This window comes from Telopea speciosissima, chromosome 2, assembly GCF_018873765.1.
Source record: "Telopea speciosissima isolate NSW1024214 ecotype Mountain lineage chromosome 2, Tspe_v1, whole genome shotgun sequence".
In the NCBI taxonomy this organism is placed as follows: Eukaryota; Viridiplantae; Streptophyta; class Magnoliopsida; order Proteales; family Proteaceae; genus Telopea; species Telopea speciosissima.
Window position 1 is genome coordinate 3,194,242 of NC_057917.1, and position 23,021 is coordinate 3,217,262.

The 23,021-nt window shown below is 40.4% G+C and overlaps 1 protein-coding gene across 2 annotated transcripts in view; it reads right to left on the bottom strand.

Annotated features, from left to right (window-relative positions):
• Window positions 1-1,662: 1,662 nt before the first annotated feature.
• The window catches only part of LOC122649927 (protein MLP1 homolog), a 39,061-nt gene continuing 17,702 nt past the window's right edge, over window positions 1,663-23,021 (bottom strand). For both annotated transcript variants that reach the window (XM_043843191.1, XM_043843190.1), the window contains exons 7-9: window positions 20,026-20,169; window positions 11,371-11,466; window positions 1,663-2,278 (exon numbers count right to left, since the gene is read on the bottom strand). In XM_043843191.1, the coding sequence (XP_043699126.1) occupies window positions 1,793-2,278; window positions 11,371-11,466; window positions 20,026-20,169 (726 nt within the window). In that variant the 3' untranslated portion in view covers window positions 1,663-1,792. The remainder of the gene's footprint in view (window positions 2,279-11,370; window positions 11,467-20,025; window positions 20,170-23,021) is intronic.

Here is a 23,021-nt window from a genome sequence, read left to right on the forward strand (position 1 = left end):
AAGTTCTTGGGTTCCCTCACCTTATAAACCGGTTTTATGGGGTTGAGTTCTTCCAAGCTTGTATCAAAGAGGTTGCAGAGGATTGGATTCCTAAGATCCACTGTAAGAACATTTAACCCCTAAAAATTATAATTGGGACTTGAAATATCCCTAAGATCAATTGGATCTAATGTCTTCTCTGTTAGATGTTCTTACATTTTAGGGGTTAACCTTGTAGCAAGGCGGTCATTACTTGTGAATTTGGGTTCGGTGTTCTTTTTTTTTTTTTTTTGATAAATTGATTCTCTCTGAGTTTGCAGACAATAGGTTTGCAGGGGAAGAGAGAGATTTACAGGGGAGTGCTTCAAGGAGATGGGTTTTGGGTTGCAGGGGGTGGTTCCTGTTTTTTTTTTTTTGGTAAATTGGTTCTCTCTGGGTTTGCAGAGAATAGGTTTACAGGGGAAGAGAGAGATTTACAATGGATTGCTTTAAGGAGATGGGTTCTGGGTTGCAGGTGGTGGTTCCTTGGTTGTCTCTGGAAATGGGTTTTGGGTTGCAGGTTGGGAGCTGAAGAAGAAGACGTGGGAGTGCCGGTTGCAGGTTGAAAACTCAACGGTTATGATCGATTGATTAAATCTCAACGGTTGAGATTTAACCATTGTGTGTAACGCTGCGTTTATCCGTCTTTATCAGTCACGCTGCAACTTTTTCCCCAATAAAAGTTACATGTAAAATGTATCATTACTAAATATAATAAGAAATTTAAGTAGTTTATACAATCACATGGGATAATGATTATAAAGTTTGAAAATTTTCACTTCCTGTTACCCCAAAAAAAAAAAAAAATACTTCCCTTCCCTTTAATTCCCCTTGCAACCAAACACAGCCTATGGGTGCGAAGGGATAGATTTCCGGCCCATGGTTATAAATATTAGTATCGGAATCCATACCAGTCTCAGCCAATATCGATTCGGGCCAGCCGTATCAGATGGTTTTACCTTCAATTTTAATAAATAAATAAATAAAAATATTCGTTTGTTGGACATATCTGTCCTTTATAAGAACCGTTGCATTGATACAGGATTGGGCATACGATACCAACATTTGTAACCATGTTCAGGCCAGGTCCAAGCATGCTGGGGGCCAGTTACTGGTACTACCCAGATCCTACTTTAGTAAATCCTGGGGTAACCAACCATTCAATTGTACATGTCTAAGGCTTACTTTTTCTCTGGGTAAGAAAGATACATGTTTGACCAACGAGATTTCATTTCTAGAACAAAATCCATTTTTCGATTCATCTAATCTATTTCATGATCCGAACTGAAGGATATACGTTACACCACACGATTTTGAATCAAAAAGAGATTTCAGATTTGAAGAAATGACGGGCTTTAACCATCCATGATCCATTCAATTGGAGTCCTTTTTTTTTTTATTATTATTATTATTTTATGACTTACACAAGAAGTATTTTCTCTATTCTGTGATCCTGTTCTGGACTATTTTTTTGCTAAATTATTCTGTTCTGGTAACTGGTTTACATTAGAAATATACCAGGTCTTACCGTTGGGCTAGGTACTTGGATATTTTTGAACCGCTGGGCCTGAACATTATCCATTTTAGAAAACATTGATCCTAAGCATCAAATCAAGAACCTGATTATGGATGTTCTGAACCCTATCTCCAATGAAGTAACTTTTCTTCAGTCTTTACATTCTTTAATCTGTTAAAAGTTGGGAAAGGATTGGAGATTAAATCAAAGGTAATAAAAATAACAAAAACTTGAAAGAAAAAAAAATCATAATTCATCCTACCTACTGGAACTTGAAGTGTTCTGGTTAACTAAATCAGCACCACTGACATATTTCGCAACAAAAGAAAACAGCCGGAAAGGAGCCCCAATTAGTGGTGCATCCGATAATGGCAGGGTAACATTTTCTTCAGATGCCAAGGCTGCTGGTGACTCATTCTCCTGAACTTCACTGTCATCCAATGGAACCTGCACAATTTCTTCAGACCCGCCAGCTTCAAACGATGCAGGGTATTCTTCTATCTGGATTGAAGTGATGGCACTGATGCCTGTATCTGGATTGTTGGTGCTGCTTATCCTGTCTCCCATTTGAATAGTTTCAAAGGATTCCATATTCTCACCTGATGCAGACATCTTCTCACTGAACTCCGAAACTTTTTCTGCACTGATTGCAGTTCCTGTCATTACAGCTGGATCAAATCCAGCTGTTGAAGAATGTGCAGCTCTTATACTCTGTCGATCAAGCTCAATGTACAGTTCATTCACCTGAACGCAAACACAAAGTACAGATCAAATCCAGATAATTCCAAACAAACAAAAGCATATTGTTATGTGAACGAGGCTTCCGCTACTGCAGGGTCTGGGAGGGGCAAATGTACGCAGCCTTACCCCGCTTCACGGAGAGGCTGTTTCCATGTTTCAAACCCGCAACCTAGTGGTTGCAATAGCGAAACTGAACCATTGCGCCAAGGCTTACACACTATAACTTAAAATAAGAATAAAATATTAATAAGATTCTACACCAAAGCATTATTTGAGAACCAAAAGAAATAAAAACAAAATCTAATAAAATTACCACAAACAACCCAGATTGGTAGAATTGTTAAAACCTACCAAAATACAACCTACAACAATTGATACGAACATCTTGACTTTTGCTTTACTAGGAAGGATAAAGTGAGGAACGAACGTATTAGAGCTGATGCAGGAGTTGCTCCGATCAACGACAAGCTCCAAGAATGTGGCCATGTGCAACAGAGGCCTGGGGACGCCCCAGTAAAGAGGAGTAATCTGATGCCGATTAAAGGAGCTAAAAGAGCTAGGGGCAGGCCTAAGACGACCATAGGTGAGGTTGGGAAGAATAATATGCATAGTTTGGGTCTTGTACCAAGTATGACACTATGACCTCAGATAGAGCCTGTTGAAGGGCAAGGCTCCACATTATCGACACCATGTAGCTGAGATTTTCCTAGTTTCCTGGGCTATCCTCTTTCCTCTTTCTCACTTTTCTTATCCCATTTCTTCATTGTTACTCTTCATCCTCTTACTTTCCTTTCCCTTTGTGAGGACCTCAGTTTTTCTCTACCTTGTTTTGAAAGGACACATGTAGCCGACCCCATTTGGTTGGAATAAGGCTGAGTTGTTGGTGGTGTTGTTATTGTAGTCTGCTGTTATTGGTTGTTGGGTTTGTTTGCAATTAGACTAAAGTTTAGTTTTATAAATATACTTGCTATTGATTGAGAAGATTTTTTTCTCCTTCTCGGTTTCTCATCTTCTTCATTCTTATTCTTCCTTGATCTTTCTTCTTCTTATGATTATTGATCATTATTGAACTTATATTATAACACGATATCAAAGCATTATTGATCAATAATAACCACAGGTTTTTTCTTCCCCTGTTTTGAGAGTCTTTCAAAGTTTCTGGTTTTATATTTATAGCAGCAGCTGCTGCTTCAGTGCATGAGCCTTGATGGGTTCCCTTGATAAATCTCACATAAAAACAAGGGATTCCTTTATCTGATAAAGACCACCTTGATGTGATGTTGCTGTGATTGATTGTTCCTGCAATGACACTACCTGCGGTACCCTGTTCTTCAAGTTTTCTGATATGTAATTATCTTAGGCCCTGCAATATCTGAAGTCCTAGTTGGTTTGATTATTTGTTGGTGTATCCAATGTGCTAGTTGTTCTTATTATCAGTTTATGTTATATATATGTCAACTGAGTATTTCTTAACTTTTTTGGCACGCTCAGCACCCTATTCTCTCTGCGGTTTGGAGAGAATTGTTGCTCTGCGATATTGGTGGTTCTTCATCCTGCAATGTTGATTTCATCTTAATTCTTGATTGCTTCTGGGACTGTGACTGAGTGCGTTGCTGAGGTGACTCTAAACCTTTTGAGGACAATATAAAAGTCCAAATTGCTTCTATTAAGCTGAATGAGGCTTCCAATTATCTACTTTGGGCACAGGCTATAAGAGTGTATATCAATGCTAAAGGTAAAGTGGATTATCTGACTTCTTCCCCGGCAACTCCAGACAATAAATGATATACATAGTTGTCAAGGCTTCACCTAGGTGAGCATCCAGTCAATATGGAACTGTCTGTAGCTGCTAATGTCATGTTTCATACTACTGCTGAGGGTGTTTGGGACGATTTGAAGGAGAGCTTTTCACATAGTTGTCACAGCATCTAGGGCAAACCAAAGCATTGGAGGGGGTCCAAGTGCAAGGTGGCATCAGTAAGGCTACCAAGGCACCCGCCTAGTCATCCAAGGCACGTGGATGCCTAAGCGACACCTTGACAACTACTTTTTTAAGACAAAAATATGTGCCGAGTGTATGGTCTTTATGAAAAGATCTTTTCTTTCAAAGAGAATGGTAAATCTGTTAAAATTATAGTGCATCAAGAGAATGTGGGAAGAATTGAACGTCTACCAACCCTTTCAACTGATCTAGAAGTTTTTAAATCTCAACATGCAGAACTTCAAGTAGCAAAATTTCTCTCTGGATTAGACTCTGATTTGCAACCTGTCAAAAGCCAACTCGTTATCAGTGAGAAGGTTCCTTCTACGAATGAGGCATTCTACTGCATTCATTGAATTGTCTCTCCCTCTATCGTCAAAGCTGAATCTTCTTCTTTGTCCAAGGATAGTTCTTGTTTGTTACTGGCAGCAGTGGTCATGGAGGAGGTTCTAGTTTTTTCATACGAGGGCATGGTTCAGAGGGAGATAGAGGCCATGGGTACTATTGGTCATGAGGACAGCAGACTGACCAACCTTTACAACAATGCATGCACTGTGGTAGAGCATGGTAGACCCGAGTGGGCACAACAAGCGGCAAACTCAGCAGTGATTAATGGGAATTCTAACATGGTGTCATCTAACAACACCAATTTTGCCTCTTCATCTGGAGCTGGTCCATCAAGTTCTCTGTCTCAAGATTACTGTAACCAGTTATTGAAACGCCTTCAGCAACTTGAGGCTTCCACTTCCTCATCCACTGCCACACTAGCGGCCTAGCGCATATATGTATTGCTAAGCTTCTTGCTTCTTCATCTTCTACCAATTAGATTATTGATTTTGGTGCTTCCAATCACATGACTAGTGTTCCCTTCTTTTCATAAAGTACCAGACCTGACATTTCATTTGTTGTTGGTGTTATTAGTCAATTCATGGAGAAGCTTAAGCAGGCTTACTAAGAGGCAACATATCATATTTTGAACACTTTATCTATCGTTTTCATTGTCATACTGATATTGTTGGGTATTCTGATGCTGACTGGGCTTGTGCTTATGGTGACAGAAGATCAACTACCGGAAACCGTACTTTTGTTGATGGTAATCTTGTTCATAGTTGTCACAGTGTCTAGATGACTCAAGGTTTTGGCAGGGGCCTGGAAGAAAGGCGACCAAGACGTCCAAGGTGACTAGATGCCTTGACAACTATGATCTTGTTACATGGAGGAGTAACAACAAACTATAGTAGCTCGGTCTTGTGCTGAATGAGTATAGGGCCATCGCAAATGCTGTAACTGAATTAATGTGGGTTAAATCTCTTGTGCAGGAGTTTGCTTTTCCAATCAATAAACCTATGGATATGTATTGTGATAATTAGGCTGCCAGTAATCAGTTTTTTCATGAGCGGACTAAGCATAGTGAGGTTGACTGCCATTTGCGAGGGATGTCGTCATGAGGAAGTTGATTTCTACTCCATTTGTTCGTACTAGTGATCAGTTGGGTGACATGTTCATGACGGCCTTGTTTCACCCTGCTTTTCTTGACAGTTATTCCAAGCTGGGCATGGGTGATATTTATGCTCCAGCTTAAGGGGTAGTGTTCATGTTTTATTTATATACAGCATAGAGTATTATTGTAAATGTTCTAATTTATTATGGGTATATAGCCTATTGGTATTAGTTGCTGGGGTCTTTTTTCTCTCTCGGTTTCTCATCTTCTTCTTTATTCCTTGAGAGAAACAACGTTACAGAGATAGAAAGAGTAGAAAGACAAGGGGGGGAGGGAGAGGAAGAAGTCTCTAAGAGAGGGAGGTATTTTCTATATCTGTAAGACTGTAACGTTGTTTCTAGTTTTGGAACTGGCTGTATTTGCAAACACACTGCAATACCCGGCCATTACTGGCAAAAGATGGACGCTCCCGTCCATGTCAGCGGCATCTCTGGCCCCTCCATTACACCTTCAACAGTTTCTTGGAATCCTTAATTATGGCAGAACCTACATCAAAGACCTTTCTACCAAAAAAAAACATCTTTTATTAAAATTACAGAAAGATGTAGAATTCACATGGATTTCTTCTTCTTATGGTAAGTGATCATTATTGTACTGATATTGTAACAAGAGCAATGACTCAATCAAAGGAAAGGAGTGCCAAATAAGGTTATTAACTATGTTATGGAAACTTCAGATTTGGGGGGTGACTAACATGTTATGGCAACTTTCACCCACAGAAAGAAAAATGTTACAATAACTCTCCAGTTACAGATACCAAGGTCTGAAAATGTACAACCATTATTCTACAGCAAGAACCATAGAAATGTAAAACTAGAACCAGAATAGGTTTAATCCCAGCCAGGATCAAATAAAAAAACTCTCCAACAAACAAGAAATCATATGAAGGAACCAAAAGAATAATGGGAACCCAAATCATACGAGGGAACCAAGAGAACAATGTGAACTCAAATGAGGGAACAATTTCCTTCGTTGAAATAACAAATAAAAACCCACAAATTTGTAACCTGTTGAAGCAGCAATGATCTTAATGTGGTAATCTTCAAGAAATCGATGTGACAATAAGTTGAAAGAAATCCCAGCAGCTTGTAGCACTCTTGAATTTGATTTTAACAAAATTAGGGTTTAAATTCAATAACTGATGGAAGGGAATGGCTATCTCAGCCTGGGCATCTCACCCATCCTATCTCAGGATTTTCACAAAGGCTCAACCAATATTTCATTAATCAAATTCATGTATAATGTTGGCCTCCCCTACAAACTAATATAGAAGACTCAAAAAGAAGACTTTAAGACACTAACAAGGAAACGCCTAACCCTATCCTTAACTAATAAGGTAACCTAAATTGACTAAGAATAAAGAAATTAGACTCAAAATAGGACTCTAACTAAACTAAGGAAGTAAATCCCGTTTTACTACTTTCTACCCATATTTTTGGCCCATTAAATTGGCCAATTACAAAGTAAACCCATGGGATCAAAGTCCCAATGCATATATGCAAGGTTTAAAGTATCGGTATCGGGTATTGTATCGGTTAGGCGATTTTAAGAGACGTATCGTATCATATCAGATCGGAGATGCGTATCGATTGGTGCAGAAACGCATGAAAATGATCAAAATACACATGAAAATACATTTTTGGACAAAAGACAATATAAACAAGCAATATATGTCATATATCATGCATATACACTAAGAATTGTGAATAATGTATAACCAGACAAGTGCAGCACTTCTAAATTGTTATATAAAATGAGATTCTTACATGCGGAGTCACTCTATTGCCATGAAGAATGTCGAGGTGGATCAAACTCATGTTTGTAAGGTCTTCAAGAATAGGAGCAACTAGGATGATGTTGTGTACTGTGACCAAACATAAGCACAATACTGACTCTTGAGGAAGCCATTTTCGGTTTTGGGTGAAAAATTGTGGATTTGAGTTCAAATCTTTGCAAATGTATACCAAACATGCATCTAATAGTTAGTTGAACCTATTCTCCTTGAATCCTAGCAAAAAAAAAAGGAACTAAAATGCAAGATTTAAAGCAAAAGATCAAGTTTTTTGTGAAAAAACCTGCCTTTTCCCTTTCAAGTGTTGAGTATGTCTTGTATTCCAAGGATTCGAGTGCAATGTGGATCCGACCCGACCCGACATATTTTGTGGTGCAACCCGAAGGGAGAAAAAAATTAACATTTAGTTCGTGACACGGAGGCCCAACCTGTAGCAAGCGAACAAATCTCTTTGGTGGGGTTCGGGGGCTAGGCCCCCAAAAAATTTTTGGCCGTTCTGGTTCATGTTTAGTGTAAAATATGAAAAAAGGCATGTGTATCGATACGTATCGACCAATACGTATCGATATGTATCGACATATCGATCGATACATATCGATACGTACCGATACATTTAAAAAATAATAAAAATTTGAAAATAATACGTATCAGCTGTATCGATACGTATCGATCGTATCATATCGTATTGACATGCATATCGATACAGTCGCTACATTGTTTTTTTTTTTTTAAAGATACGTATCGGTATGTATCGTATCGACACCGATCGATACCGAGATGTATCGGCCGATACGGTACGATACGCACCGATACTTTAAACCCTGCATATATGGCCCAACCGAATTTTTTTTTCATATAAAATAAACTTCTTCGGTGACTTATCTACATCACATAGAATCTCCTCAAGAACATGGAGAAGGTGGCGGTGGAAGAGGGGGAGGCAAGAATGTTTGGTGAGAGTGTGAGGAGCAATATGCAGAGTAAAATTTATTAGAAATAAAGATTGAGGGGGAGAGTGGGAAGAGAAGATTCAGATAGAGAACAGAAGGCGATGTTAGGTGAGAGGGAAGAGACATTGAAAGTAAAAATTTATTTCGTGATAGAGATGTGGGAGACATGGAGGAAGAGAAGATTTAGAAAGGACAGAGATTGATTTAATATGACTTAAAAAGGATGAAAAAACAACAAACAAGAAAAAAGTGGGTTGGAAAGAGAGGAACTGTTTTTTTTTTTTTGGGTGAATAAAGAATTCATTACCAAAAGGAGAAAGAGATAAAAGGGGACTCTAAGAAGGGGAAAAGGAAAAACAATACAGCATTACACATCAAACCAAAGAAGGACCACCCTAAAGGAGAGGAGGCAGATGGCTGCAGTAAGGAAATAAGCAAATCCCAGTACACAACAATATGTCTATTCCTTGGAGAATCAACACGAGAGGAGACCGATGAAACCTTGCTTCTGACCTCGAAAGCAATAGACTTCCAAATCTGCACGAAAGATCTGAAGGAAGGAGACCATCTTTTGAGATTCTGTTCCATCCAAATAAGATTGATGGCGGCTCCAAAGGCAAGCATACCAACAGTCTCACAGATCGACTTACCAGCAAAGGTTATATCCACCCATATCCATTCTCGAGCAAGAGCAAGATAGGGACTATTGTTTACATATAAAGATGTGAATTTAATTAGAGGAACAATGTGATGACTAGGAGTTCTGTAAGAGAGGGGCAGAAAATTTAAAAAACTTGTTGAGTGAGATGTAAGAAAAGATGTGCTTTCTTAATCTTAAGGTGGTCAGAGAAAGATAAAAATAATTGGGATGGATATCACCATCTATTAAGGGAGATCTTTTTTGTTAGATTTCTGTAAAGAAGAGACAGATGTGAATTTTGTTTTTTTGGAAAGTATTTTAAAAAAAATTGCAACTGAAGCAATTTTTCTTGATGAAAAAAGAGTGTCCCAGTGCAGAAGGCTCCCGCTACTGCAGGATCTGGGAGGGGCAAATGTACGCAACCTTACCCCCTGCTTCGCAGGAGAGGCTGTTTCCAAGTTTCGAACCCGCAACCAACAGGTTGCAATAGCACACCTTAACCATTGCGCCAAGGCTCACTCACTGAAGCAATTTTTCTTTATGAACAACAATTTTATTAAAGAAAGGAGAATACATGTAGAGTACAAGCCGAGGAGGAGCATACTTTACAACAACAATAGGAATCAACAGAACAAAAAGTGAGCTGTCTACATTTATTGGATAAGAGCCTATGTAGAAGTCCCTAGAGGAGCCCTCCCATGCCTACTCGTCGGCAATGGAATTACTGGATATTTTACACCATCTAAAAGAAATAAAGGTTATAACAAACAAATCAAAAATTAGTATTTACATCTTTTGTTTTGCTAATATTGATTTTTTTTTTTTTGGGGGGGGGGGGGGGAAAGGGAGAACATAATTAGATTCTCAGTGGCAAGAAGGCTTGAGAAATCCAACTCCATTTCTATTAGAGATTTATAACTACAGATGAAACATGACTTGCGACAATCTATGTACACAATGTTATGACACCCATGAAAGAGAACCACTAATTGATTTCTGAAAAATTTGCTGTTTGTCTAAGTAAGCATGAGCTGATTGGCTAGCCACAGGATTGTCATTAAAGGGTTAACTCGTAAGATGGCTATAATCATCACTTTAGCTCTAGTTCTGCCCCAAGTCAGATTATGCACATATCCAGGACAACAAATCAATGCTTCGCACTAAATGGCTGCTGTTTGTCCAACAAAATCCGATTATCACAGCCAAACAATGGCCCAGACAAAGGTCTAATCAGTGGTTAGCTTTCCTCGTCATTCTAGGTCTATTTCGCCCTAAGTTGCACCCGTAATATGTTGGGTCCTCAGCCTCGTATAATGATCACATGCATGATATCCTATCAGAAATTAAACGAACAAACTTAGGCTCTCTTTGGCATAGTTTATATTTATATTTATGATCATATGAATAATGGGTTATGGGCTATAGAGAATAATCATTTGGTTACTACTAGACTTAATAGATTATATAATGAAAAATATGTTTGGTATGCTTAAGTGAAGAATATATTATTAGGGCAAGAGATCATTACCTGGGCTTCTAGAACCTGCACACGCACGCTGGCCAATGGGAGCGTACACACAAGCATCACCTTTTGCGGGATCTTTACCTTTCCATGGGGCAGCGCAGTACTTTCACAGGCTTCTGTGTCTAGACGTAGGAGCCATGTGGGCCACACGACATGTTCTTTTCTCCATATTATTATTATTATTATATATATTATATAATATAAGCGTTGATGTTCACTATGGAGGAGCGTGGCTCCTACGCGTGCATGGGGGCCAATGATAGCATACGCATTGCCATCATGGGGGTGGCATTTCCACTTTTCATAGGGGCAAGGTGGTCATTTTCCCTCCGGGTTGGGGAGAGAGAGAGAGGCAAAAGACAAGTTTTGTTCTAATTTCCATTAATTTTACCATTTTACCCCCACTTAAGTAGCAATTCTGCACATGTTCATTAATGGTACCCGCATAAATAAACATTAACAGTTTATGGTGATAAATCATAAACAACTCTCAAGCTATTTATGAATTTATGCTTCTATTGATTTATTTTAATGAGAAATAAGGGTTATAAATAATACCAAACGCATCTGTTTATGTTTATATGTCAGAAAAACATAAATTTAAACTATACCAAAGAGAGCCTTAGGGATCACAACAAAGTTTAAAAAACAACAATAATAGATGAAAACAACATGTTCATGAACTACTACCATGACAAGGTGTTACCTTTTCAACAAGTTGTGCATTTTCAGCAATCAGTTTCTCAACTAGTACATGTCCTGCTTCTATCTGAGCATTCAAATCCTCATGTTCAGATACATGCTGCAAAGGTCCATAAAAACTTATCAGAGATAAAAACTTCCTTAAAAGACCTGTGGGCGGTAAAAAAAAACCAGAGAGTAAATAAAGTGTTCATTGATCAAAGTATACAAATGAAGAACTCTGCTCATCTTGCAATTCTTTTTTCATTATGCAGAATATTTTCTTTCCCCAGGGACTTCACCAAAAATCCTAACTGTTATCAGAGTCTCTTATATTTCACAAAATAATAGAATAGAAATAATGACATTATAGTGTATCAAGATCTTCTCATCATGCCCCCTCCCCCCCCCCACCCGCGGAAAAAAAAGGGTTCCTCTTATCTGCCTCATCACCACCAAATAAAAGTCAAATTGAGCAAGAAGGAAAGGGCTGCTTGAACTTTAATTTAGATCAGATAAATGAAACTAAACAGTTTCTTTCATTCAGTCCTTTTCTTTAAGTTGAAGGATGCCATATTTAATCCTCAACTCAGTTTTATCCCAACTAAGAGGTCGCTACATGGATCCTTTTTCTCCAATCAGCTCTACTCAAAGCCGTACTTGTTATTAGTCCCAAGCATAGTTGTCACGGCGTCACGGCGATCCAAGTCGGTGGAGGGGTGTCACGTCGATATATCGACATGTCCCGCCATGGCAACTGTTTTATTTTTTATTTTCTCTATTTTTAATGTTTTAATAGATGTATACTCAAGCCATGTTTTATTTTTTCTCTATTGTTTCTCAAGTTTTAAGAAGAAAATTCAGAAATCGAAGAAGAAATCGAAAGAAATCGAAGAGGGAAAGAAGAAATCGAAGAGGGAAGAAGAAATCGAAGACAGGAAGAAGAAATCAAAGAGGGACGCCATGGCGTAGGTCGCCATGCAACCTTCTCCAGCGACAGGACGCCATGGCGACGCCATGACAACTATGGTCCCAACCTATGCATGTCATTTTGACAGGTTATTCAGAAGCCAGCTAATCTTTATGTTCATAACCATATTCAAGAAAAAAGTTGGGGAAAGAATCTGTAAAGCTGTCAAAGTTTTCCATTTGTTGCCTTAAGGTCCAGGGGGCAAAAATTTAAGTACATCATCCCACAGGACACAATAGAACATTCTTCCTCATACTATTTGTTTCTGTTATTGATCAGTACTACAGTGACAACACTACATTCTTTGTATCAAGACTTGCTCAAACAATTCTATACTGAGTTAGACTTTGTTATGACAACTTTGAGATACTCAATCTTCCATGTATATGTACACAACGAAATGCTTGCATAACAATTTATTTTAAACTCTCTCTTTCTGCTTACAAGGACAGCCTGCATAGTGCAAGTCAATGTATTCCCACTTCTCACGTATATAAATGTTAGGCTCACTCTGAATTGCATTTGTACTATTTAGGACTAGCTAATTCACTAAGAGCACAGAGGCATCATCCTGGATTAGCCAAGCTCCATCTGTTTATCTAATGTTTTGACTTATCCCAGTAACCTAGATAGGTCACAATACTGTGTCCTTTATTACAGGAAGCGCCCTTAGATACCTTCTCCACTCGTTAGATTGGGCGGGTAAGCTCACTAGGTCCCGTGGGGGATGCATATGTTTTCCTTTCTGTAAATGTACTGGTGGATTTAGTCTATCTACTAAAATATCCTCAGATACTTTCTTCTGTTCATGGAATTGACCAGAGGATGAGTCATTCAGGGATGACGCAATGATTATCCCAATGCAATTCTCTGGTTTCTAATGAGCACCAGCATTCTACATATCCTTAAAATCTAGGAAATTCAACAGAAATAACCAGCCCATTTCTTAAAATTGGGAGACGATCAACAAGGCACACATGCAGGGAATATGAGACATACAATCCAATGATCCTTTCTAGACGATACCCACTACTCTCACAGTGGTCAGAAAGAATATGGCGAACACAGTTAAAAAAAGAACACCACAGATCAGCTGTCAATCTCTGACACAAGAACCTGCGTAGAAGTATGGGACCCAGTGTATGGATGGTCCCACCTCCACCACTTGTATTAATATATATCTATGATACAGCTAGACTACAAAGATGGTACACCTATGATCATCAAAGAGTCACTAGGCTCAAAATAGCAATATAACCAGTAATTAGGTTTGGACACAACAACCTGCAATGTCATTGGGCTCAGAAATGCCAATATAGACATTAATTAGGTTTGTACATAACAATCTTGCAAAAAATTAATGCAGGTTGGTCCATACAGCTTAAAAAAAGGGCGTACCTAGTGCACGAGGCTCCCGTCACTGCGGGGCCGGGGGAGGGTCATAATGTATGCAGCCTTAACCCTGCTTCGCGGAGAGGCTGTTTTCGAACCTACGACCACTAAGACGTAATGGACCAACCTTACCGTTGGTCCATACAGCTTAATCAGCTGAAAATTAAGTTCAACCCGGTTAGCCATCAGATCAGCATGAAAACATCTAAACTGAACCCACACAGATTATTGGTCAGTTTGAGATGATCCCAATAAGACCATAACCAGGCTCAGCAGGGGGGTTTGGGGTTGGGGTTGGTTCAGCTTCGGTAGGCTCCCGTCACTGCGGGGCCGGGGGAGGGTCATAATGTATGCACCCTGCTTCGCGGAGAGGCTGTTTTCAAACCTACGACCACTAAGACGTAATGGACCAACCTTACCGTTGGTCCATACAGCTTAATCAGCTGAAAATTAAGTTCAACCCGGTTAGCCATCAGATCAATATGAAAACATGTTGAGATGTGTTACCCGATATTATAAGGGTATTTTGGGTTTTTTATTTATGCTTTATTTATGTACTTTTGAACAAGGGTAGGATTGTAATTTGGGCTGTGACACTGTTCACGTAAACAGTGTCGTGAACAGTGTCGTGAATAGTATCGTGAACAGTGTTTCCCTTTGTAATCTCTTTTATTATTATTATTATAAATAGAGAGCTTGACTGATCTCATTGATCATTCAAGCCATTCAAGTAATTCCTGTTTTGTTAACATGGTATCAGAGCAGGTAGGGGTCACGGTATCGAGTCCCCCTGGGAGCGGGCAGGTATTAAAAAATTATTTATCCACCCGTGTCCCCCTTTGGATAGTCCGCCGTGTTAAAGCTCCTGTATGATGTACATATTGTTTCCTCCCTTTACAAGGTCGGCCTTTTAGAGGAAGCGGTTCCAACATGGTATCAGAGCCAAATACACTCTGATCTAGGTTTTCAAAACCCACCTCCCTCCCTTCGATTTTTTTCTCCTTCCCTCCATCGAGCTTCTTCCCTTCTTCTTTCTTCCTTTCTTTTGGTTCTTCTTCTCCCATTAGGGCAGCACTACTGAGGTGATCGTAATGATCTAGCTGCTGCCCCAATATACCTCCTTTTTTATGCCTCTTTTTTGGATCGAGTGGAGCTGAAGCACTGTCTGCGATTTGAAGATTCCTATTTTTTTTAGAGATCAGGCCTCTACATCTGTTTCGGCTGCATCTTCTATTGTGGGATCTTTATTTGATATTGTTCTCAGTCCCTATTCACTTCATCAGATTGGTTGAAGACCCCATCCCCCTTATCGATCTCTCTTCTCAGGGTTTTTTTCAAAACCCTGACATTATTCGATCTTGGGGTTGGGCTGCTGGTTCCTGCTGCATCTGATTGGCACCCTTGCTGCCTTCATTCGACATCATTCCCAGCCTACATATCTGAGATTTTTTGCTCCAATACAGCCCTTTTCTATTGGGGGTCGATTCCAGAATTTTTTGGATATTTTTTGGCTATTTCTCGCTTCATTGAAGATTGGTTACTGCTCGCAATGACTGGTTCAGATTCTTCTTCGGCCTCTTCTGGCATTAATGGCCAGCCCCGGACTGATTTTCTTCCCCTTGCTGCCCCAATCAAACTTGATGGCTCCAACTACCTGAAGTGGTCTCGGTCTACCTATTTGACAGTAGTTGGTCGTGGCCTCACTGGCCATCTTCTTGGGACAACAACTAACCTAGTGGAAGAGGGTTCTCAGCTCAACAAGTGGTTATCGAATGATGCGATGGTGATGTCCTACTTGATCCATTCTATGCAAGGGGATATCTCAAACAATTTTCTTCTACTGGACACTGCCCATACTATCTGGAATGGTGCCAAAGAGACTTATGGTTGCACGGGGAATGATGCACAGGTCTATGAGATTAGAAAGAAGGCTAATGCCACTACCCAACAGGAGCTCTCTGTCTCCAAATACTATGCTGCCCTCAAGAACATGTGGCAGCAATTGGATCATTACTCCGACTATCCCCTCTACTGCATCGATCGGCTGCCTATCGCAAACACGTTGACAAAATATGTGTCTACGATTTTTTGGCTGGACTAAATATGGAGTTTGATCCTATTCGGTTGCAAGTACTTGGGCAGTCCCCTTTTCCATCCCTAGAACAGGCCTTTGCCTTGGTTCATAATGAGGAATCTCGTCGGGCTGCTATGCTGCATTCCTCTCATCGTTGATCGCTCCGCCTGCAAGTTGCTTCCAAGACTCCTTCTCTTACCACTACCGATGGTGGTATTGCTGTCCCTAAAGGTCTTGTCAAGTGTGAACACTGCAACAGGCTCTATCATACTAAGGCTCAATGCTGGAAGCTCCATGGGAAGCCTGCTGATTTTGAGGAAAAGAAAGCCCGTGGGAAGTTTAAGCCCAAGGCTTATATGGCTGATTCTCCTACTCCTGTTGCTGCTGCCCCTTCATCTGACATTGGGCTTACTCAGGATGAGCTCCTAGCTTTCCGTCGCATGCTACAGGCCTCTTCCGTTGCCTCCACTACGGCATCTACACCTGCTGCCCCCCCTGGTTCTAATTTTGCCTCAGGTACTCCAGTCAGTAGTCTCTGTGCATCGGCTATATCCAGTCCTTGGATTATAGATTCCGGTGCCACTGACCACATGACTGGCTCCTCCCATGTATTTCATCTTTATTCTCCATCTTCCGGCAAAGACAGTGTTCGAGTAGCTAATGGTTCCCTTTCTCCTATTAATGGGAAGGGTTCCATACGCTGCTCCCCTACCCTTTCATTAAAATCTGTTTTGCATGTTCCGTCCTTTTCTACTAATCTTCTCTCTATTAGTAGTCTAACTAGAGATCTGAACTGCAAACTGACTTTTTTCCCTTCTCATTGTGTCATACAGGATCTGGAGACGGGGTATACGATTGGGGGTGGTAAGATGCAGGGTGGTCTCTACTTATTTGACCCGGGTCAGCCTTCTACTTTGCATTCGGCTTCCTCTACAGCTCATCATTTACAGTCCACCTCATCCCCTAACCTTCATCTCTGGCACTGCCGACTTGGTCATCCATCCCTTAGTACTTTGTCTCTTTTGTTTCCGAGCTTGATTAAGCATTGTAATAGGAATGAGTTTTTATGTGAGGCTTGTGTTTTGGCCAAACAGACTCGTTCCAGTTATTCTTCATTAAATAAAAGAAGTGAGTTTCCTTTTGTTTTGGTTCATTCTGATGTGTGGGGCCCTGCCCGTTGTACTTCCCTTTCTGGTCATCGATGGTTTGTCTCGTTTATTGATTGTTATACTCGTGCCACTTGGGTGTACATGATGAGCCATAAAAGTGAGGTCTTCCGCTGTTTTCAGTTATTTCATCGTATGGTTCAGACCCAATTCAATGCCACCTTGCGCATTTTACGCAGTGATAATGGCAGAGAGTACATGGAGGGTCAGTTCCAACTTTATTTGGCTGCACATGGTATTGTCCATCAGACCAGCTATGTTGACACACCTGCCCATAATGGGGTTGCTGCTGAAAGGAAAAATAGACATCTCCTTGAGGTAGCCCGGGCCATTATGTTTGCACGGCAGGTTCCTTCTCACTACTGGGGTGATGCCATTCTTACCGCTGCTTATCTCATCAACCGTGTGCTTACCCGTGTCCTTGATGGTCGTTCCCCCGTTGATCTCCTCCAGGGTTCCTCTTCCTTTGTGGTTCCCCCCAAAGTCTTTGGTTGTGTTGGCTATGTCCGCAATCATCATCCTCATGGGAAATTTGCTCCACAGAGCATTCGGTGTATTTTTCTGGGCTATTCTGCGACCCAGAAAGGATACAAGTGTTACCATCCACCTTCTCGTCGTACTTTTGTCTCCATGGATATTGTCTTCCATGAGTCCTTGTCATATTATTCCCAGACACCTCTTCAGGGGGAGCAGGATCAAGGTTTTGAAGATGTGTCTGCTATTCTTCCGGCTTCTATTCAGGGGGAGCCCTCTGTAACTTCAGCTCCTATAGTGGCTCCTATTCAGGGGGAGCGTAGACCAGTCAGTCAAATCCCTGTTGATAAGGTATATACCCGGGAGCGCACAGGACAAATTGAGACTACCACCACCTCCACAATCGTCTGCACTTGATCCAGATCCAGACCCTACTACATCATCTGGTAAGGATCCTTCCCTTGGCTTACCTATCGCTGTTCGTAAAGGCGTTAGGTAATGCACCCAACACCCCATCTCCAATGTTGTTTCCTATGATGCTTTATCTCCTTCCTATCGTGCATTTGTTTCTTCTCTTTCCTCTATTTCTATTCCTCAGAAATGGCAGGAGGCGATTGCAGATCTAAAGTGGAAAGCAGCCATGATGGAAGAAATGACGGCCTTACTTAAAAATGAGACATGGGAGCTAGTTGTTCTTCCTTCGGGTAAGAAACCAGTCGGGTGCAAATGGGTATTTGTTGTCAAGCAGAAGCTAGATGGAACAGTGGATAGATATAAAGCCAGGCTTGTGGCCAGAGGCTTCACTCAGACTTATGGGATCGACTACCAGGAGACATTTGCCCCTGTTGCAAAATTGAACACTGTCCGGGTCTTACTGTCTTGTGCTGTCAACTTTGGCTGGGACCTACAGCAGTTGGATGTAAAAAATGCATTTCTTCATGGGGAGTTAGAAGAGGAGGTTTATATGGATGTTCCTCCGGGTTTTTCCTCTGACAAGACCCATGGGAAAGTTTGTAGGCTCAAAAGGGCACTCTATGGGTTGAAGCAATCTCCACGGGCATGGTTTGGTAGGTTTCATAAAGCCATGGTCTCCTGTGGATACAAACAGAGTCATGCTGATCACACTCTGTTCATCAAGCGAAAGGGAGAAAAGGTCACTCTTCTCATAGTTTATGTTGATGACATAGTGGATGTAATGATACTGAGATGAAGTTTCTCACTGAAGGCTTTCTTGGGACGGGAATTTGACATAAAAGATCTAGGACGCTAAGATATTTTCTTGGGATTGAAGTTGCCCGTTCTCCAAAAGGCATCTTTCTCTCCAGAGAAAGTATGTTCTAGATTTGCTATCGAGACTGGTTTGCTTGGTTGTCATCCTTGTGACACTCCTTGGAAGCTACTACCCGTCGCAAGAGAAGGATGGTGAACCGTTGATAAGGGCAGATATCAACGATTGGTGGGCAAGTTAATTTATCTCTCCCACACCGACACGGATATTGCCATTCTTGTGAGTCTTGTGAGCAGTTCATGGATGACCCTTATTCCACTCACATGGCTACTGTTCTTCGTATTCTCCATTACTTGAAGTCAGCTCCAGGAAAGGGGATCCTTTTGTCTCCTCATGACCATCTGCGCATTGAGGCTTACACAGATGCTGACTGGGGTGGTAACCCTGACAGGAAATCTACCTCCGGCTATTGTACTTTTGTTGGAGGAAATCTAGCCACATAGCGGAGTAAAAAGCAAAATGTTGTGGCAAGATCTAGTGCTGAAGCTGAATTCCGTACTATGGCCCAGGGCATATGTGAGTTACTGTGGCTTCAGAGTTTACTCCTTGATATTCGTGGTTCTGTTCATCTTCCAATGATGTTGTACTGTGACAAAAAAGCAGCAATTAGCATTGCCCACAATCTAGTGCAGCATGACCGTACCAAACATGTGGAGATTGACAGACACTTCATCAAGGAGAAGTTAGAGAGTGGGCAGATTTGTATTCCTTTTGTGAAGTCTGGAGATCAACTGGCTGATGTCTTCACCAAAGGGTTGAGTGGGAAGTTGTTTTATCCTAGTCTAGTCAAGTTGGGCATGTGTGATATCTATGCCCCAACTTGAGGGAGTGTTGAGATGTGTTACCCGATATTATAAGGGTATTTTGGGTTTTTTATTTATGCTTTATTTATGTACTTTTGAACAAGGGTAGGATTGTAATTTGGGCTGTGATACTGTTCACGTGAACAGTGTCGTGAATAGTATCGTGAACAGTGCTTTCCTTTGTAATCTCTTTTATTATTATTATTATAAATAGAGAGCTTGACTGATCTCATTGATCATTCAAGCCATTCACGTAATTCCTGTTTTGTTAACAAAACATCTAAACTGAACCCACACAGATTATTGGTCAGTTTGAGATGATCCCAATAAGACCATAACCAGGCTCAGCAGGGGGGATTGGGGTTGGGGTTGGTTCAGCTTCGGTAGTTGTTACGAATTGCCAACTCTGACAGTCTGACTATCTTTAGGATACCCATACCACAGCTCACATTTACTCATTACACATGAGAAGACAGAAAATATAAGTAACTCTGCCAGTTAAAAGAAACAAACCTTTGTCATATCTATATTTGAGGATGCAGAAAATGAAGTCTCCCTTTCAAGGTGCTGAAGCTGTGACTGAAGAGAAGAGACAGTTTCCATCAAATGCTGCTTTTCATGTACAAGACTAGCCCTAGACTCTTCCAACTCCTTCACCTGCCAGGCTTCGTTTTTAATATCTATATCAGAAACAATGACAATTATGAAGGCATACCGAGAACTGATGGTGAAGAAACAATGGAATGGATATCATACATAAGTTTCCTAAACTTCAAATCATGTTAAATGAAAAAGGAAACCAAAAGATTGAATTTCTTATAACCAAGAATGTAAGGCCAGAATTTTATGAACCAACAGCTGAATAAATTAGTAATACATGTGGGACAGGACCATTGTGGCCCCTCTATTTTATGGACCTTGGGTATCTAGGTTGATAAGATGTTCGATCAGATACCATAAACAAAGTCTACCAACTCACTTTTGGCAGGAAAATACGTGGAAAGCTGTCCATTGAAAAACCTGTGAACTATCACTGATGCAGATAAATCAGAGCAAATGCGCTTCCTTTAGTGGAAATAAGACTTGGGTGGGTTTAATACATGTTGGGCCTTTGGTCCAATGGATATTCATTGTAATGAGCCACTTTAATGGGCCGAAAATATGGGTAGGAGGGAAGTAAATTGAATTTACTTCATTACTTTAGTTAGAGCTTTTATTTGAGTCAGTTTCCTAGTCAATCAAATTACATTATAGGTCCGTTTGGTTGCAAGAGAAATTAAAGGGAAGGGAGGTGAAGTTTTAAACCTAAAAAATAAGCTTTTGTAATCATTACCCCACATGATCATGTTACTAACTCCAAATCTTTCCATATTTGGTTATTAAATTTCACTTTAGAAACAACAATAACAACTCAGCCTTAACCCAACTAAATGGGGTCAGCTACATGGATCCTTGCCCTCCAATCAGCTCTATCTGAAGTCATACTTGATACAAGAACTAAGCTATGCATGTCTTTCCTCACCACTTCTCCTAAGGTCATTTTAGGTCTGCCCCTGGCTCTTTTAATTCCTTCAATCTAAATCAAATTACTCCTCCATAGTAGAGCATCCAAAGGCCTCCATTGAACATGGCCATGCCACCTCAAACAACTTTCTCGGAGGTGCTCCCAAATCAGTTCTAATATGATCCTTCCTAACATTATCTTTCCTAGCTTTGCCGCAAATCCATCTCAACATCCTTACCTTCACTACACTGAGTTTAGCTATATAATGCTTCTTAATTCCTAACATTTCGCACCATACACCATAGCCGATTGTATGATTGTCCAATAAATTTTCCTTTTGAGTTTTAAAGAAATATGTTGATCACACCACACTCCAAAAGCACATCTCCACTTCATCTATCCTATTTTTATTCTCTATGAAACATCATCCTCTATATCACCTTATTTATTTATGATTGAACCCAAATACCTAAAATAATCACACTGCGGAATCTTCCTCTCATCAATTTTCACCACCTCATTATCCGTCCTAATGTAACAAAAGTTACACACCCCATATGCTTTTTACTGGCTTTGTTCTACTTATCTTAAAACCTTTTGATTCCAAGGTTGATCTCTGTTGAGTTATGTAACCCGATAAGGGTACTTTGGGTATTTTCTCCTTTTTTATTTTCTCTATTTTCCACATAGCCAATATAGTCGGCCATGCAGGGACATATTTGTAATTCTGCCCTCTGATTGAAAGCTATAAGTAAAGGGGCTGAGTGACCACATTACTCACTCAAGCCATTCTTATTTTTCTGTTTTGCTCACAATCTCCATAACTCCAACTTGGCGTTGTCACATGATCACTTAAATTGAACCAATTGGATGCAACCAATTTGAACCGGTTCAATTAAAAAACATAAAAATAAACTAAGTATTGGGCTAATCCCGTATGCAACCTATGTACCCCTAGTTTAGGCTCATTAAAGTGGCCTAATACATAGAAAACCCTTGGGAACAAAGGCCCAACATATATGTAACTCAACCCTAGACTTATTCCCAATGAAACAAGCCCTATTTGGTGATGAATCTACATAAACTCTCCCCAACTTGAAAAAATTCGTCCTCGAATTTTGTAGTGATGAGGGGGAATCAACATGTAATCAGCAGCTTTGACCATCCCCAAACAGAATTCCGATGAAGCAGGAACATCGGGGATAAAATCTCCAAGGCGTGGAACTTTCTCTTCGAAGAACCATGGTGTTCTGAATCAGCAGCAACTGTGAATGTCCTGTCCATAGAGTCTTCAGTGTTAGCAACCTTCGCATCTAATACTTGAGACACAAGCTCCACCTCTTCAAAAACAGCATCTTGAATGCCAATAATTTCTTGTGGAGTGCTCTCAACCATCTCTTCATCTTCTGCTGTTTCATCTTTTTCTACTTTGGTTTCTTCGACATTGACCACTTCAGTAGGGTCTTCTACATGTCGACTTTCCATCTTTGAAGCTATAGGGGCTGTCTCTTTCTTTTCTTCACAATTCACTGCCATTTCAGCTTTATCTTTAACTTGTGCTCTCTCAACTTCCTTTGGTAATGGAAATTTGTATTCAGCCGTTGTTTTAATACTGGTGAAGTTAGATTTCCCACACTCTTCAACTTGTAAACGGAACCTCATTGATGGAGGCTTCAAGTTGTCTTCAGATTTGAAGGCCTTTTGGTGGTAATGTTGTCGATGAGAATTTAAGTTACCTTGTTGTAGAGCTCTAAACGTTCGTGGGAAATATTTCTTACTCAGATCTTCTTTCATCTCTGCCCATGTAACAGGTTCTCTACCACTGTAGTCAGGATAATCCATCTGGGTTCTCCACCAATTATGTGCTGGTCCCACTGGTTTGGTATGTGCTAGTCTAATTTTCCTATGCTCAGGCAAATTATACCAATTAAAATAATCATCTAAAGCAGCTAACCAATCATAAAATACCTGTGGATCTGGTCTGCCATCAAAGTCTCTCAACTCA